The following is an 18,569-nucleotide window of genomic DNA, read 5'->3' as shown; positions in this document are numbered from 1 at the left end:
TAGGATTTGCCGCAGTTTGCAGCGAGACGAGCAGCTGCAACGAGACAGCTCCGGAGGAGATAGAAGTTCAGTTGGAAACGTCTGACGAGACCGACGCAATAAACAAAGTAGGTGTATAGTTAATTATTGATCGTATATAGTCATTTCGTGCAACTCTTTCAATGGTCAATGTCAGAGTGTTGGCGGGGCTCAACCCTTTGTTTCCAATGGTGTAGAGGGGAGCTCCCTTTTTCCTCCCCTGTGGGTGCCATATTGTTAGCAATGTACCTAGTGATGTGCACTAAGTAAAGCAGGGAAACATAAAGCTTGGCATGGTTGTCCCTTGCTTTCTGACCCCCCCCCCCCCCCCCCCCCCCCGGGACAGTGTAGCCTGAGCTGGAGTACGTAAAGCCAAATGTTCTCAGACGAGTTTTGCTATTTTCGTGACATGTGGCAGGCATAAGACGTTTGATGCCATTTGCGGCATTAATACTTATGTGGTTATGACACGCGCTGCGTCACGTGTGACATCATCACATGCTGCTCTCAGATCTCCATGAAGCCTCCAGGATGAGTCCCCGCATTACCCGGGAGGAATGACGTGTCCGGCTATTAAAAAAGAGCAGGTGGAATAGATTAATACAGATATAAAGGAAGCGAAAGTAAAATATGGAAGCAAAGTATTGGGCGAGTTACGATCTCATTAAATTAGAGGCAACGCGCATAGACGGGGCTTTAAGATAGATTGACGCGATGCATGCGAGAGCCGGTTCCGGGCCAAGTTTTTTTCAAATGCGTTTCCGCTAATTGTATAGCGATGCCTTTAAAATGTCCGGGATCCGGCTGTGTCTTTAGTCCCCCGGGGGTTGGGGAGCAGATGTTGAAGCGCAAGAAGAAGGATATCGGGGTAACGCGTATGGGGCGCGTTTTTCTCCCACCGGCTGGGTTAACGCCTTCTCGTATCCGTGTAAACAACCGCACAGATTGAGGGAGCGAGGGCTGTCTGAGAATGTGCGTGAGCCCAGCACTCGGCAGACCGTCTACCAAAACCGTCTAAAATTAGAAGAAAATGCTAAAAAGCTCGTCTGCCGTCAGAAATAAACGTTTGTAAAATCTAAAGCTTGCATGTTTGTTTCCTTCTTCGTTTCTCTTTTTTTGTTGTTGTTGCTTTGATGGTTTTAACACCTTCACACGATCCACGGTGTGAAACGACACCCTTTAAGTCTCCTCCTCGCTGGAAGCGGGCCAGATAAAATATCATCTCCAGTTTGTTCCCAGGCGCTGATATTTTCACGCAAGGTTTGATACAGGAAAGACAAGCATGTTTCCAATTCAAGGGACGAGAGATGCATTTAATCCTGATGCTTAAATCAAGCGTTTTATTAAGACTATCCGGTTTACACGGACACTCCAACATAAGAGTGTGCGTGTATGTATAGTGTGTAAAATGCAAAAAATAATATAATTATATATATATATATATAATAATTTTTTAAATTTATTTATGGTCACTTCCCTTTTGGATCAGGGTTTATCCACCCATCTTTAGTTCTAACTGGAAGTTTATTGTCGTAAGGGGTTAACGAAACCGACTTTTTGTGTATGTATGATGATTTTTATAGCAAATGCACATGAAAAGCAGGCGGAATGTGTTGGATCCCGTCATGTGCGGCTTACAGCCGTGAAAGTCAGTGCGATGTGCGAGTAACCGCTGGATAAAAGCGCTGTTTAATTAACTCTGACTGTTCGCCACAATTAAGTTCCCCTCGGTTCGGCGACGCTGTAACCTCCTGCGATCATATGGAGGGCACCGCGTGCGCGGCTAATTACTCGTGATTTATACTTACCGGCTTGGGGATGAGCGCCGTTTAGCAGGTTTAATTACTAATACGATGTGAAAATATGACACCGTATTAAATGCGATGGAACGTGGGGGGGGGGGCGTTCTGCGCTTTCTATGCATCCGGCGGAACTAACCTTCTTTATTTAAGAGAGAGAACAGAGAGAGGAAAGGGGAACGAATCCAGTGTCATGATATATTAGTGGAACCGAAGCCAGGAAACGCGTCTAAAGGGGTAAAGAACAATAGGGGCAGATTTCCTATGTATGTGATGCGCGTCCATAAGATAAGTCGGTGAGTCTGGAGGAGAGACGTCTCTATAGAAGGCTATCGATGGCCGGAGGAAGGAAAGGCTTACATTGGTTTCCTGGTGTTTCGGAGCAGTAGAGGAGACGCGAGCGGCTTTTATCTTCTTGTTATTGCTGCTGCTCAGCTTTACGTTATGGAGAGACTCTATAGAGCGTGACTTTCTTCGTATAGTAGGTATGTAGCGTTTCTTTCGGGATGGATTGGGCGGCTGGTGATTGATAGAAGGGCTCGTTGCGCATGCATTGAATGTATAGCCTCTGTGCCGCGCTCTGATTACCCTCATTAAATGCCGCTCTGTTGGCTGGCGATGGGGGTTTCTTGGCTGCCGCGGTGTTGTGCTGAACAACTACTTAAGAAGGTCTCCGGTTCAGGGGACATTCAGGGGAAATTGTGTTTAATTAGCGGTGCCATATGGCGGTGCTGCGTGTTCATTTCATCTGCATGTATGTGTGGGTTTTATGTATGTGATCACATAGAGAGCATTCGGTATAATGTGAATTGTAATATTTTGGCTTTTTTTTTTTTTTTTTTTTTAGGTAAAATCGCAGTTTTTTTTTTATGTGCCTCTTAAATAAGATACATATGAAAGGACAGTTCCTAAAATCACCGCGACCGATGGTATCATGCGAAAAAACATCTTATGAAATTAACCGTTTTCAAATCTAAGTAAATTACTGAAAACAAATTAATCAAACTTTTAGCGCTCCTTAAAAAAACAAACAAAAAAAACCTTAAAAAAAAAAAGTCTGCAAAACTTTCTTTTGAACAATAATGACAATAACCCATTAACGTACCTCCCAACTTCTACCCTCAGCAAATCAGGACACTGGGGGGCGGAGCTTGGGAGGTAGCGTGTGCACTACTGCGCACAATTCTGAAAAGCAGGGCAGAGGTAGTGTGTCCATGTGTTTGTGTGTGTGTATGGTGCTAGTGTGTGTAAGTGTATGGGGTTAGGGTGTGTGTGTGTGTATGTATGTGTAAGTGTATGGGGTTAGGGTGTGTTTATGTATGTGTATGGTGTTAGTGTGTTTGTGTGTATGGTGTGAGTGTATATTAGTGTGTCTATGGTGTTAGTGTGTCTGTGTGTGTATGGTGTTGGTGTATATGTGTACGTAAGTGTATGGTGTTAGAGTGTATTTATGTATGTGTAAGTGTAGAGCTGCACCTGACCACCATCACTTGCACCCACGCTGATGTACCCTGAACCGGCAGAAAGGTTTCCCCCCGCGTTTCGTTGTACTCCCCGCTGACGCTCTAAGGGTTACTGCGCCTTTGGCTGCAGAACCTTCGGCTGGGTTTCTCGCCAGTGTTCTCCCCGACGCAGATTGCAATTTGTCAACTGGCACCCCTGACTCGTTTCATTGTTTTCTACTGGCCAAAACGCTAACCAATTTGCCAAGAGTGGCAGATGCAGTAGCGGGACTTATGATGTACTAAGTACACGGCTAAAGCGTGTGTATTTACATACAGAACATGATTAAGCTCGGAGTTTAATATGTTCGGTTCGCGTTTGTTCATCCTCTCGCAGAACGCTCTGTGCTTTCAGTGCTTGGCTTAATTAAGTTAATCACACGTTGCCTTTTTAGTCTTCTGTGCGTTTTTAGCCCGTCCCAGCGTAGCAGTAAATGTAATGGCGTGTGCGCCGTCTCCGAGGGGGGCCGCTCCTTCTATAATGATCGCTGACACTGACAAGCATCTCCCCGCTGCCGGAGTTTAAAATTCAAGAAATTTGGGCGCTTTTTTTTTCCCCATGTTTCTTTCAAGAGAGAACAAGGGAAGCTCTATCAGGTCTCGATCTTAGAAGAAAAATAACACCAATGCTGGGAATTGTTAAAAGCCGGGGAGTGGAAACAATGTTCCTGTGTATCTAACCCCCAATCTGCGGATGGCTGCTGCAGGCACGTTCAGGTCTGTTCTCGCCCGCCGCACCTTCCTGGGGCTTCGAGGAGGAGAGATCTCCGCGGGGGGGATAACCTTCTCCTTCCTCGCAAAACCGGAGTAACATTAAATCTGAAACGAGCGAGGACGGCAGGAATACATTCTTGGAGAGGTAGCATGCGAGAGACGGGAGTAACAGTCTGACGGAGAAAGCGCTTTTCTTGGATCAGAGAGCTTGTGGATGGATCTCGGGGTTGGGACGGGGTTCTCATATGCTGTCTTGTAGGACTCTTTATCATAACTGTTTGCATTGCTGTATAGATCAGTGTATATATATGTGTGTATATATGTATGTATATATAGTATATAGCAGAGGAACTCTTGGTGACACACATTTAATTTAGAAAGTGCGTGTGTCGGGGTCTCTATGCTGTGCAGAGACCCCAGACGGCTGTTAAACGCGTTCTGTTTCCCGTCGTGTGAAATGTATCCCCCTGAAGACACCGCTCTGAAGCTTGGGTCGGCCGTCTTTACTTTCTTGGGGTCGTTTAGGTTTCGTTGCTTTAGTACGCGGATTTTTAAAATGTGCGTATCTAACCCGACGGCTGATACAGAACGCTGGAAGGGTTTCTGCTCTTTTCGTTCCTTTATTTGCAGATCCGCTTCCATGGATTTACCCTTTGAGTGCCAGGGGAGAGGGAAACGGTTGTTTTGTAAGGATCAGCTTTTTGGGTCTTTTCTGGGGAGAGACTTGATATATTTAGGTGAAGTTTATATAAAGCATGCGTTATTGGGTTTCTCTTGTATTTGTGGTTCCTGGGACTTTCCGCTGGTTGGTTTTACGGATTATTTTTTGGAACTAGTTGAAATAATGTTAAAGTGTGTAATAAAAATCTCCTAATGGCGGAGTAATTGCCCTGTCGAATGGGGTAGGTCCTGTATTAATAGCCCCCTCGGCTTTCTGTTCCCAATCCAGCTTTATCTCTGAGCCGTAGGTTCTGCGTGTCCCGACCGGCCTGAAAATGTCTCTTCGCAAGCAGAATAAATATTTGCCTGGGGAATCGCTGTGCGAGCGCAAGTGAAATCCTGAAATGCATTACTGGATGATCGAGAGAACTTTCTAAATGAGCGGCCCCCCGACACTGTATTAACCCTTTAATAGCCGATTTGTGAAGCTTCTATGTAGTGACTCGCCAAAATGACCTTTCATTATTTTAAGAGACACTGAAGTGAGTCACCTGTATTCAAGCAGGGATATCAGCCGTAACATATTGCTAGCAAAAGTACCAATTAGGAGTCCTATAAGATTGGAACAAAGGAAGGGGTCAGTTGTGTGACCCTGAGAATCCGCCCCTCTGACCTCTGCTTTTGCTGTAAAATGCTGGAGGCATGTATTTTTTTCATTTTGATATGGGTAATATATGTATAAATATGGTAGGATTACTATATTTTTGGAGGCCTAGCTTGTTTACTTTGAAGAAAGCGCACCCCACGCACACAAAATGCAACGCGTACGCAGCAGCTGTTACCAAAGTCCCGACACCCCCAGCTAGACGTGATGATGCCTGGGGAGAAAATAATGATCCGGGGGTCCATACCTGCGCCTTACACGTGATGATACACTAGTCATAGAGGAGTGGACCCTGGACCCGACGGGCAGAGCCAGCGACCACCCTTTTGGGACGCTTTTAGTAGTTATTGGTAAAGGTGGTTTCATGGTGACCATCAGGATAGGTTTTATTATTTCATGTATTCAGGTTTTACTCCCATTAACCCCGAGAAGCCGATCCAGCTGGGGTTGTGGTGATTAAAATGATTAGAACCTTTTTTTATTATTATTCTTTGTGGAGATGCCCCGGGGGGGGTACAGAACTCCGGGATATTGCACCGTAGTGTATGCATTGTGTTAACAACACGCATGATTCCTGAACATGCTCATTGGTAATAAGTTTGACGCACAACGTTTATTAACGATAAAAGCTTGGAAAATCCTTCAAGGCAGATTAAAAATGAGCACTTCCGTTCCGGGAAACACAATTCCTATAACTCTAAGCCAGCATCCTTAAAGAGAAAGCGGTTCTCGTGTGTGTGTGTGTGGGGGGGTCGTACGATAGGTTTGTCACCCGTATCCATTAAGGGGCCGCCTGCTGAGCTGCTATTTAAAACGTGTGACTCGAGCGACCTTGTAACCTTTGAATGAAAATGTCGTCCTGGTGAGCGTGACTGTTGTCCCCCCCCCCCCCCCCCCCGGACGTCTTTATTTTCCAAATTGCAGCAATATTTCTTATTTTGTATTGCTGCTGGAAATAAAGTATCCATCATTCAGATCAGGACAAATCGTTTTGTCCGCAAGAAGACTCTGATGCTTTGTCAATATACAGTGTTAGACTGAGTGGCGTGTCCACGAGCAGCGTGTTAGTCTATGGAGGGGAGAGTGTGTGTTAGTGCGCAGTGTGGTGTATTGGTGTGTTAGTGCGCAGTGTGGTGTGTTGGTGTGTTAGTGCGCAGTGTGGTGTATTGGTGTGTTAGTGCGCAGTGTTGGTGTGTTAGTGCGCAGTGTGGTGTGTTAGTGCGCAGTGTGGTGTGTTAGTGCGCAGTGTGGTGTGTTGGTGTGCGCGGAGTGGCATGCAGGGAGCAGAGCCGTGAAGAAGCTTTACACAGAAGGGCAGGGCAACTATTTTGTGTGCCGGGCTCAGCTGCCCCTGCATAAGAAATAATTGCTCTGCGCCCCACAGCTTCTTCACAGCTCCATCCTGCTGGGCTTTAAAAATCTTGCCATTTATGTAAAAGAATGTAAGAGAATATTGCCTGGAGTGTTTGGGGTTGACCGGGTCGCGTGACGTGGAGTGACCCCACAGTTGTAGGGGGGCTACGTTGAGGAATAGACTGGCGTGTCCTGTGGAGTTTGTATCTATAAATTGCTGCCGCATAACCGTCTTATTTTACTTAAGTTGCTTATTTTGAACTTCTTTTGTAGAGATCTTATGTTAATATTGAATGTAATATTTTAACTAGTGATATGCTGGGATTTAATGCTCTGGTGATGCCCCTGAGCCTGGTGCCTACAGGGTTCATGGCAAGTCATCATGTGAACTTGGTGATATAATCTGCCGTGTAATAACTAGGTGGGGCTAAATTGGGCCAAAGGGGGTGGAGCTTTTGGACAGTGGGTGTGGTAAATAAGTAATTGACAGCTGTTCTGCAAAGTGTCCCTGGAAGTTTTCCCCCCAGACATTGGTAAATATGCAGTTGGTGCTGATCTGAACGGTGACTGATTTATTTTTTTACCGCTTTAGATTAGAGTATATATGTATTTAGGCAGGATTTCCTCGGTGTGTGTAATTTATTGTAGAAAAATATATATTTTTTTTATTTGTTACGTTATGTTTCATAAAATGCGTGCATTTAATAATAGAGTGGATTTATCGTCGAATAGGACAGACAGATAAAATATGTCTGTAGCCCTCGGAACCAATTGAATCCCAAAAGTTTCCCTCAATTTATCGGAAAATCCCTCCTATGTTCACTGGGTTAAATTGGCATAAAGGTCAAGTTTTTTTTGTTAAATGATTTTGACCACCGTCACGAGAAAAGAGGATTGCAAGTAGTTCTGGATTACTAGATTATTTCCATGGACCATTTCTTGTTCTCTCTTAAATCTGAAACATGGAGAGAGAATAAAAATAACCTCCCGGTAACCGTAGCCTCCAGTCTATGGGTATGCGCTTCGGGGGAAGGGAAGTAAATCCTTCACCCAATGAAGAACACAAGCCAGTCCTTGGGAAGGGAAGTCTTCTTCTGGACTCGTAACATCTAGGTTTAAACGTGGGTGATCGGAGTCCAAGGTTCATCAGAGTTTAACTGCGAGGCGAGAGAGTCCTGGGGTTTTCACAGCAGAGTCCCGCTCAGTCCTCCCCGCTTGTCCTTATTCACAGACCCGAGACTTACTGTAATGGGGATCGTCTAATATCTTGGTCCGGCCCCAAACTTGCGTGATGTAATATGTCTGCCACTTTATGGCAGACCTTGTTAGTCCCTCGCTATAGACTATAATTATTCAGATGGTCCCTATGGTAGATCAAGACTGAGGCATTCTAATTTAACTCTATTTGATTGAAGTTAGAAAAGTGCTGAAAGACCAACGTAAAGGTGCAGCTGCCATAAACACTTAATTTCCTTAACGTGGACCTTTTTACTTTCCTAAAACCTTAGTGGTTTTTTTTTTCAGTTCCTTAAACTAAATAATCCCACTTAACGATATTTACAGATGAAAAAAACCAAAATATACATTATAGGAGAAACCGTGGCACTTCAGCTTCGGGATTGTTAAAGCTGTGAGCGATGTACGTATTTTAAGATTCTCCCACCGATTCATTAAGCTGTGAGCACCGGAAGAAATCTTTCTTTTCTCTAGGAATCCCCCCGACCGTTATTTACGTTGTTCACGTGGGTTGCAATCTACAAAATGACTGACGGCTTCAAAGAGCGTTCCTTCATTAGCGTCTCCGGTGTTTTTTCCCGAATACATATCTATATCCCCCGGCTGCTCTGTTCCCGAGAACGCCATTAACATCCAATGTTTTCAGTCTTTAAAAGCCAACACTCGCCAACGCACCTCGAATTGTTACTCTCGTGATTACTGTTTGTATAATATCAGAATCGAGAAAGAAAAGGGGAAGATTGGGGAGCCTTTTGTGAAGGAAGGTTCTTTGTTCATTAAAAAAAATAAATAATAATATATATATATTTATTAAAAGCCTATTTTTCTGTGGAGTGGCTGTTTTTGGATGAAATCTGTTGATGTGTTGTTGCGAGGTTCTGGAGAGGAGTTCTTGGATGCGGTTGCTAGGTTACCGGGTGCCTACACACAGGCTTCGTTTCCTCCGGAGACAGCAGGATGGAATGGCACGCATCTGACAAAGTTGAGAGCTCCTTACGAGCCCTCGTTCCCTTCTTGCATCGATCCTTTTCCTAGTTGAGACGTTGCGGCGAGGTAACGTGAAAACCCCGTCCTGCGGCTCGCGTCTCCGCACGTTTACCGGTCTCTTTGGGAAGCGTGCGAGCCCCGGATTTCTGTGTTTGGGATTTCTTTAGCCGTCTGCTGCTGGCATGTTGATGAGCGACGGGCACGTCGGAGCCGGCGGTTGTGTAACTCCCCTCTCGTTGCAGAGCACGGAGCAGGTAGCCGCGTTCTGTCGCAGCCTGCATGAGATGAATCCGTCCGATCCCTGCCCGACTCCTCCGGAATCCTCGGGACCCCAACCGGCGACCATGAGGCAGCTCACCGACGCCGACAAACTGCGCAAGGTCATCTGCGAGCTGCTCGAGACGGAACGCACCTATGTCAAGGTAACGCTTGTCTTAAATTATTTTACTGAGAAGGTGGTAGATAAGTGTGACAGCCTCCCAGCAGCTTTGGTAAAGGCTAATGCAGCGAGGGAATTTATACTGAGGACGGATTACAGTCTGTGTCTTTACAGCAGGCAGACTAGATGGGCGAATGTTTTTTTTTAATCTGCCATCAGATTGTATGTTTCTATCACCGTCTAGATTTTTGTCTTCTTTTTACAAAAGGAACCGATGTGCCCTAAAAATAGATGCCTACAAATATTTATTGTTTTTAGGATTAAAAATGTAGAAATGATTCATATGATTCTATAACGCTTTACTGTTTGCATACCCAGTCAGTAACCCAGCCTGTGGTGCAGAAGGGTTAATGTTAAATAGTCATTAAAATTGGAGCCAATTAGTCCTCTCTCTTTGACATCGTATGTAATCTTTGCTTCTGATTAGGATCTCAACTGTCTCATGGAGCGGTACCTGAAACCATTACAGAAGGAGACGTTTCTCACGGAGGACGAGGTATAGTATTGTGTGATTTTCTTTTTTCTAACACGTTGGTTTTTAGTTTGTCTATTTTAGGAGATTTTCGCACAGTGCTTTCTATAAGAGGTCGTGTGAGATTTTGTTATTTTCGCACACGCAAAAAACACTTTTTTTTTTTTTTTACATTACTGAGAGCAAATAAGGAGGGTTGTATTTAGTTTAATGAAACAATCATTGGCTTAACATCTGATTTTATAAGAGAAATAAAAGCTCGTGTAAAGCACAGGACGGTGCTGGTCGTTTCCACCGGGCGCCCGAGGTGTGGGGCGAGGAAGAAAATCCGGCAAATGTAAAAAAAAAATTGCAAATTGTTCCCTTTATCCAACGTTTGGACTATTATATTTTTGTTACGTGGCTTGTAAACCCGATTGATGTTTCTCCAGGCCTGGTAATCTTAGTGTTAACCCTTCAGGTGCCAAGCGGGGTCTCCGGTGCATTTCTCACCCCTTACTGTGCTCAGAAATAACATAAAAACAAAAAGAAACCGCTTTTATCCGCTTATCTCGCGTTTCTGTGGATTTAACGTCCAAAGCTAAGGATGAAACCGGCTTGTTTGTTCTTCTCTCTTCAGCTTGATGTCCTGTTTGGGAATTTAACAGAGATGGTGGAATTCCAGGTGGAGTTCCTGAAAACCCTCGAAGATGGAGTGAGGCTGGTGCCGGACCTGGAAAAACTGGAAAAAGTAGAGCAATTCAAGGTAATGAGGAAAAATGAAGGGAGGTTTTTAGAGGTCATATAGGTTTTTAGATATAGGAGATATAGCAATGCGCACTTCAACTGACACTCCAGCCGCCATATGCACTTTAATGGCTGAGTGTCCCCTTTAGATGGTCACTTAGTCCTCCTTGGAAACGAATGCAGGAAGTCTGTGGAATCCCCCATATGCATTCCGCTCTTTCCCCGCCCCTCGGCTCTGACTTGCAGGAAGTGTGCACCGCTGTACGCTTCCCCTGCGCCCGTGCCTAAACCGGTTGGGAGAGAACAATGAAGTACCTATCGACGTCCATTTATGTGCATTGATTATGAGGAAAAAAAAAAAGATTTTTCCTATTTCCCGTAACCTGTAAGCCAGCTGCTTGTGAATATTACCGGTATTTTTTAAGAAGCAATATTTAATAGCCTCATTTTTATTGACTTGCAGAAAGTTTTGTTTTCGTTGGGAGGATCGTTCCTGTATTACGCCGACCGATTCAAACTCTACAGCGCTTTTTGTGCCAGCCACACGAAAGTCCCAAAAGTGCTGGTTAAAGGTACGGTAGCGCCGTCTCTCTCTCCCGTCTCTCTCTCTCTCTCTCTGCCGTCTCTCTCTCTCCCGTCTCCCCCCCAGCATTTTATTTGTCATACATAATAAGTATTTTACGGCTTGTATTCTCTACAGCTCCTTTTTTGTACCGTTCAGTTTGTACTGGGCTCCTATCCATGGGGTAGAGATATTAATGTTTTCCCGCCATTTTATTTACACCTCCCGTTCGCTGTGGGCATTGTGTCCTCGGTGTAGGAGATTTCACATGCCGTTTATCCGTCATTTTTACTCCGTTGGCAGGAACGTGAGAATTGACTGCAGTCGGTCGCATTACATTTTTAAAGCCGTTCTTATTTTAGGCTCCTTTTTTTATTGTGCTGTAAAGTAGAACGATTAGTAACAATTCCTGCATAATTACCTTTCAGATGGAGACATGGTGTGCTTCGGTACAACATTGCACATTAATAAAACATTTCTTCATTATCTGCGCTTTATTCAGGCTTTTGGAAGTAGCAAAAATAAGCTTTTTTGCTCGTACTGTATAAGAAAGCTGTTCATTTTATAGTTTAAAGTGGATTTACTCCCCCCCCCAGCCCAAATAAGAAACAAACTAAGAAAACAGTTTGTCTTATTCATCTAAAATACTAAGAATTAGGTATACGGGCTATATGGGATTCCCTAAATCTTGATATTTTGTTACACGCGCATCTGCCTTCCCTTAACTTTATTATTTTATTTTTTTTGCCACCAATTATAATACGAGATAATGGTAAATCACTGGGGGCACCACTGATGTTAGGAATAAAACTTATGTTTGGTAGAATCTACCCAAACACAAAAATAAGCTGTGGAAAATACATATATTTTGGGAAACTTAGATACCCATAAAACAGGGTTTACTAATATTTCACCAAAATTCCTTTATAGCCCCGAGAACGCGTACAAATGTGTGATTAACAGAAACAGAATTTCAAAAAATGTAAATTCGATGTTTTTTTTTTTTTTTTTTTTTTTTTAATAAAGCGTAACTTTTTTATTACATTTTTTTTAGACGGCATCTCTAGTTCCCTAAACAGACACAACTGTTGCTAAATGTAGGTTTATAGCACTTCTGTCACTCTTCCCAAATCTTACATTTCCTATCGGCTCCTCTGGATTATCTCTTATTGTTAAGGCGATGATTGTTGTTGATTGGTTCAGGCTGCCTGAGGTGGGGGAGGGTAAGGGACTCAACACTGATATACTTTTGCCACGGATCTTAATAATTTTTCATGTTAAATTGCCTCTTTTAAGTTAAATATCTCAAAGGCAATAAGCGATTGAAAACAAAACCCACAAGTTATTGGAATGATGGGGAAAAAAGTAATGAACGGAGAAACATCCGTTCCTCTTTAAGGCCAAGTTTAGGTCTGACATCTTCGTCCTCCCCGGCTGGAGCAGCCCGGGGCAGGTGGTGCCAAATGTGAACCAACTAGCGAGACGTTTTTATTCCAGGATCAAAGGAATCCTTTAAATGTCATTTTCTGAAACCGTTTTCCCACAATTCTAATAAGCCTAATAGCTTGTGAGGTGTAACGTCTGCAGCGGGGGACCTACTTCTGTCAGCGAAGGACTGATTCAAATGTTTCTCTTGCAGCCAAGACAGATCTCAGTTTCAAAGCGTTCCTTGATGCTCAGAACCCCAGGCAGCAACATTCGGCGACTCTGGAATCGTACCTGATTAAACCCATCCAGCGCATCCTGAAATACCCTCTGCTCCTGAAGGAGCTCTACTCTCTGACCGACGCGGAGAGCGAGGAGCACTACCACCTTGATGGTAAGATCCCGGCGGCCGCTGAAAACTTACGGACTAGCGCTTTCTCTCTCTACTCCTTTCAGTCTTCAGGATTCCTTGGCGATCCCCGGTCATTGCTGGTCTTCTGGCGCATTGGTGACAGAACTCATCGATCCGCCCGAGCTGCCTGCGTGCTCCTCCAGTACCCGTTTCACGAACCTCGCACCTCTCCATCTATAGGGTTTACATATAGAATATATAAATAGCCTCGTGTCTGCCCTTGCGCTCAGCAATCCAGTATTTACACGGCGCCTAATTTATTTTTAATTATTTATTGACTCATGCCAAGGTCATGGTTTCTTGTACTCTTAGCTTTTCATTTGCAATAAGATACAGATGCCGCCAGCCCATCATTCAGCCTTCAGAATGTTCATGTTTTATTAATGACTACTTAATATCTTCATACCCGCCAGACACGGATTATTATGCCTGGCTGTGAGGTGGAGGGAATCTTTCCCAGATTCAAGCGGGTATTAAAAAGATTTAAGTGTGTAGCTCGTTAACCATCAAGAAGCAGCTCATCGCATAGAAATGCATTCAGCTGCACCCCTTCCAGAAAGGGTTAACTCGGTAGATCACGGCGATAAGTATGGTGGAGTAAAGAAGAATGATAATAAAAGTATTTGTTATTTTTCCTTAGTGGCTATTAAGACAATGAACAAAGTAGCGAGTCACATTAATGAGATGCAGAAGATTCACGAGGAGTATGGAGCCGTGTTTGATCAGCTTATAGCCGAGCAGACCGGAGAGATAAAAGAGGTAAAAATCCAAATATTGAGCTTTTTTCACTCGCTGATCCTCTGAGTTATAAAGCATGACAATGTGACCTGCGTAGGGCTTATCATTAAAATAAACCTCAAAGCCGAGAGATCGGCTCCCAAACATTTTACCGTTATGCTCCAATATCATATATATATATATATATATATATATATATATATATATATATATATATATATATATATATATATATATATATATATATATATAAATATATATAATACAACGCAGCTGTTTCCTAAGGTGTTTTATAGAAAAGACCATTTTTATTTCAGCACAATCCACACGATCCACTAAAAAGCGAATTGCTTTTTTTTGCGCCCTATTCCCCGGGGCCCGTTCTCGCTTTTAACAGTTTTTTTTCTGTGATCTGGTAAAATTGGAGCAGTAAATTGGATTTTTTAGCATGTGCGTTTTCACATAAGGGCAGCGTGCTTATTGTCATAGGCATCCAAGCACGTACATTAACCCTTAGGCTGTCTGTGTGGGGTTTAACACTTAAGATGACCAGAGAGCTGCCTTGCAGTGTGAAGTTGACCCCTTGGGCAATGCCCTACTTTATTTATATATATTTTTTAAATGCTGCTAGCTGATATATCTTTATCTGGCAAACTTATCGTGGACACATTTACAGTTTGGGAGAAGTACTAAATATTCTAGCTTTCCATCCTTTAAAGGTCATTATAAGATATAAACTTGTAATCTTAGCGCCCATGACTGCCGGTCACCGAGGGTTTGTCTAGACCAGTTTGCTGTTTCATCTTGGCAATCACGCGGACCTGTCTTACTGCATTGTTATTGGCATTGACTTTAATTTGATTATTCCAAAAATTGCAATTATTGACTTTCTTGTGTTCCTTCAGGTGGCCGACTTGTCTATGGGAGATTTACTTTTGCACAACACAGTGGTCTGGCTTAACCCTCCAGCATCACTTGGGAAATGGAAGAAGGATCCTGAACTGGCAACATTTGGTAACTTACTCATTCTCTATAAAAATTAAGATATATATATATATACACGTGTGTGTGTGTATATATATATACACGTATATTATATAGTAAATCACTGGATGGACTTGTCTTTTATCAATGGACTTTACGTTGTTAAATGGCGTTTATTTTCTCCAGGGGTAGATAGATTGGAACACCCCGTTTTGTTCTTTGGCTGAAATGTACATTTTGTATTTTTGCAACATATTGGCTTTAACGTCTGGCACAAAGATCTTCTTGCAGTTAAAATCTGTGGATTTTAAATGTTGAGAGACTGCGCGGTCCTCTATAGGTAACCATAGTGATGTTCTGGTGGTTTCAGGCGTGATATGTAGGGCTATGTGACGTGTTTAGCGGTGTTCTTACTCGCTGCCTTATAATTTTTGTCTTTTGATCATGCTGTTAAGTACAAAATAACAGGATAGCGCGAGTGCCCGTGATACAATAATGCCAACGCTGTGAGATTTGGCCTTTTAGCGTTACCGGCAGATGACTGGATTGCTTATTGTACCTGTTCCTTCCACCTGCCGGTCTCAGCATGTGACGCGTATCCCGATCCAAACGTATGCATTCTGCTGTTCTTTGGAATCAATTATAAAGATGGAGGTCCACATTTACATTTATGTTAAAATTGATTTAACCGGTAGCTACCAAAATATATAAATTCATTTCTGTCTGATTTTTGCAGTTTTTAAGACGGCAGTAGTCTTGGTTTACAAGGACAGCTCCAAGCAGAAGAAGAAGCTGGTAAGACCATGGTTTTATTCCTCCTATTTTATATATATATATATATATATATATATATATATATATATATATATATATATATATATATATATATATATATATATATATATATATGTGTGTATATATATGTAACAATAATTGTTTTTATTATTACATTACACTTCCTTTTTTTAAATATTAAGTTACATTATTGGTGAGGATAATATATACGGACTCCGCTCTGTGGTTTGTAGAAACACACAAATCCTTTTCATTCTGTTTATGGTCCCAGAGGATCTGAATCAGAAAGAACCCTAGCTGGACTGTTAGAATCTCACATCTGATTCTAAGCACGTGTGCACTGCTTGTCACGAGCCGTAAATGTCACTATAAAGGTACAGGCGATGCTAAAAGCTTGTTACGTTTAGGCATCAATCGCTAAAGAGGGAGTTTGCGGGGGGGGTGTTGTTGAAATTTCAACTTTACCGACTTGGCTATGTATCAGGAGGGTCTGGCCCCCGTGAGCTGCCGCGGTTAGAAAGGGTTTGTGGCACCCATTCCTCACCCATTAAACTATACATCTCTCCCGCAAATATTCACTTTAGTAAATGCCCCCCTTTGTATCCATGTGACGCTGATCTGTAGTGAATGTTATTGTAGGGTGGATCTCACCGAGCATCGATGTTTGAGGATCGCGACCCTTTTCGCTTCCGGCACATGATTCCAACTGAAGCGCTGCAGATTCGAGCCATGACGACATCGGGTAAAAATGCCCCTTTTGCCCTTTTATTTTTTATTTGTATTTTTATTTGTATTTATTTTTCCAGATTACCAGCTATACTGATCATCTTACCACTGTCTCTTTTACCCTGCTAGATGCTGAAACCAACTCGGTCTGTGAAATTGTTCATGTGAAATCTGAATCGGAGGGCAGACCGGAGAGAGTGTTTCATTTGTGCTGCAGGTAAGTGTATTTTCTGTAACAAGTACCCTGGACCACAATGCTTGGGGACGCATAGAAAATGAAATGATGGCGGCCCTGCAGGGCTGCGGGGTCTTTGTAACTACATTAATTACTGGAAAAATAAATGTTTTTTTTTGGAATACACCTAACGATCCGACATTCATACATCCATTCAAAAGAGTTGTCCTTTAAACTTGAAATCCCATTAGAGCAGTCAACATGTCTTCCGGTTCGCTTTATAGTTATTTCTGTCCTTTTGATAAGTTATTCCTCCTCTGGGCCTTTGTAATGGTTAGTGAGGAACTTGAAGGTGAAATGTTATGTTCATTTTGCCACTAATGCCACTGATTCCCGTTCTGTTGGTAGAACAGTCCCTTGCTTTTAAACCACATATCTCCATAATAGTAATACTATCTAAAACCCCAAAAATGATAGTTTTAATACAATAAAAAGGCAAATTATTGTGATGCCCTCAATTCTCTTAACAAAGATTATCTCTGCCATAAAGCGGCTAACACTGTATTTATTGTATGTAGATGTTTAAATATCACATGACTGTCAACAATGATGGCCCCCCCGACACATTACTAATTACACATTTAATAATTAATAATTAATAATCAAATACAGCGCTACAGAATATGATGGTGCTATATATAAAAGTAATAATAATAGTATTTATTGGACACAAAAAATTTGTCAGTAGGGCTTCCCCCTTCATTTTTTAGCGTGAACCCGGGAAGTATTACATATATGCCGTTGCGTTGTACTGTTGCTAGGTGGGTGAAGCCCGTGTGAAGATGGTTTATTGCGTTATTTCTTAAGCCGTGTCTTCTGTTATATGCTAGTTCCCCGGTGGGAAAGAAGGAGTTCCTTCGGGCGGTGCACTCTGTTCTACGTGACAAGCACAGAAGACAATTGCTTAAGACAGAAAGTTTACCCAGCTCCCAGCAGTACGTTCCCTTTGGAGGGAAGCGGCTGTGTGCGTTGAAGGGAGCTCGGCCGGTGATGAACAGAGCAGGTAACGCAACGTGAGCGACATCAAGGGGTTCTGTCCCGACGTAACAGAATGAGTCCCTTTCTCTGTTCTAACTTTCTCTCTCTCTCTGCAGTTTCTGCTCCCAGCCGATCTCTCGCAAGAAGGCGACGCTTGGTCAGAAACAGGTTCACCATAGACGCAGACACGGTCTTCACAACCGGTCCCGACAAGGACTTCGAGCCAGAGACTGAACCCAAACCTCCGCAGCAGACGGGGAGCAGCGGCGACACGGATCGCTGGGTGGAGGAACAGTTCGATCTTGCGCAGTACGAAGAACAGGAGGACGTTAAAGAAACCGACATCCTCAGCAGCGATGACGAATATTGCGAGTCTATTAAGGGTGGCTCTATGGAGAAGGATCTGAGCGAGGAACTTGAGGCCACTTCTATCTCCGGCCACCCGGCTGGAAGCAAAGCTCACAACGCGATGAGTTCGCACGCGTCCCGAATGACTCAGCTGAAGAAACAAACGGCCTTTTCTGGGATGAACGGTAGCATTGAAAGCAACGCCGAGGAAGTCATATGGGTGAAACGTGAAGACTTTGTACCCACCAGAAAATTAAATACAGAAATCTGAAGAGATCACTTAGAAAATGTTCAAAGGTCAAAATGAGTGACAGCCCCCCCCCCCACATCATGCACTGTGGAAAGTGATCCTTTAGACTGCACACTTGCACACACGAAACGTTGGCAGCTATGTTGGCCCCCCCAGGCCAAATCCTGGTTACAATATAATAAATGCAAATCCTGGTACACAAGGCCAAGAGCCCTTCTATCTGTAACGAGGAAAGGCTCCTACATTCTTTTATTTATTCTGAAACAATCAGGGTTGGAAAGAAAGGGTTAACGCGCGGCTGGAGAGTGAGTTTGTGGGATCCGGAACGGGTGGAATGCGATAGCACAAGGAGCGAAAGGGATTTCTGTCGTGAGTCGTCAATCAGACTATAGTTCTTGCTGCTTTTTTTTTTATCGGTTATAAAATTGCCGTGTTGCGGACCCTTTCTTCTCCTCAATGTTACAGTGACTTTTGTATTTTTAGGAGTGTTTGAGGGATGTTTTCGGGGTTATGTTGTAAAGCTATTTTTTTTTCTTTACCCTTTTT

At 43.2% G+C, this 18,569-nt stretch overlaps 1 protein-coding gene across 5 annotated transcripts in view; it reads left to right on the top strand.

Moving 5' to 3' along the window:
- Window positions 1-18,044, top strand: part of LOC149277302 (rho guanine nucleotide exchange factor TIAM1-like) — a 37,851-nt gene extending 19,807 nt beyond the window's left edge. For 3 of the 5 annotated variants that reach the window (XM_089503069.1, XM_089503067.1, XM_089503066.1), the window contains 13 exons: window positions 4-107; window positions 9,176-9,355; window positions 9,800-9,868; window positions 10,464-10,589; window positions 11,034-11,142; window positions 12,772-12,951; window positions 13,610-13,728; window positions 14,613-14,721; window positions 15,428-15,486; window positions 16,126-16,228; window positions 16,342-16,429; window positions 17,278-17,450; window positions 17,542-18,044. In XM_089503069.1, the coding sequence (XP_089359195.1) occupies window positions 4-107; window positions 9,176-9,355; window positions 9,800-9,868; window positions 10,464-10,589; window positions 11,034-11,142; window positions 12,772-12,951; window positions 13,610-13,728; window positions 14,613-14,721; window positions 15,428-15,486; window positions 16,126-16,228; window positions 16,342-16,429; window positions 17,278-17,450; window positions 17,542-18,044 (1,922 nt within the window). The remainder of the gene's footprint in view (window positions 1-3; window positions 108-9,175; window positions 9,356-9,799; window positions 9,869-10,463; window positions 10,590-11,033; window positions 11,143-12,771; window positions 12,952-13,609; window positions 13,729-14,612; window positions 14,722-15,427; window positions 15,487-16,125; window positions 16,229-16,341; window positions 16,430-17,277; window positions 17,451-17,541) is intronic. The other 2 variants (XM_089503068.1, XM_089503064.1) reach the window with 2 other exon arrangements.
- Window positions 18,045-18,569: the final 525 nt, after the last annotated feature.

The sequence above is a fragment of the Sceloporus occidentalis genome, unplaced genomic scaffold, assembly GCF_023333645.1.
Source record: "Sceloporus occidentalis isolate IW3139 unplaced genomic scaffold, rSceOcc1.0.p SCAF_219, whole genome shotgun sequence".
In the NCBI taxonomy this organism is placed as follows: domain Eukaryota; kingdom Metazoa; phylum Chordata; class Lepidosauria; order Squamata; family Phrynosomatidae; genus Sceloporus; species Sceloporus occidentalis.
The sequence above is the reverse complement of the archived record's forward strand: the minus strand, read 5'-3'. Positions and strand labels throughout refer to the sequence as shown.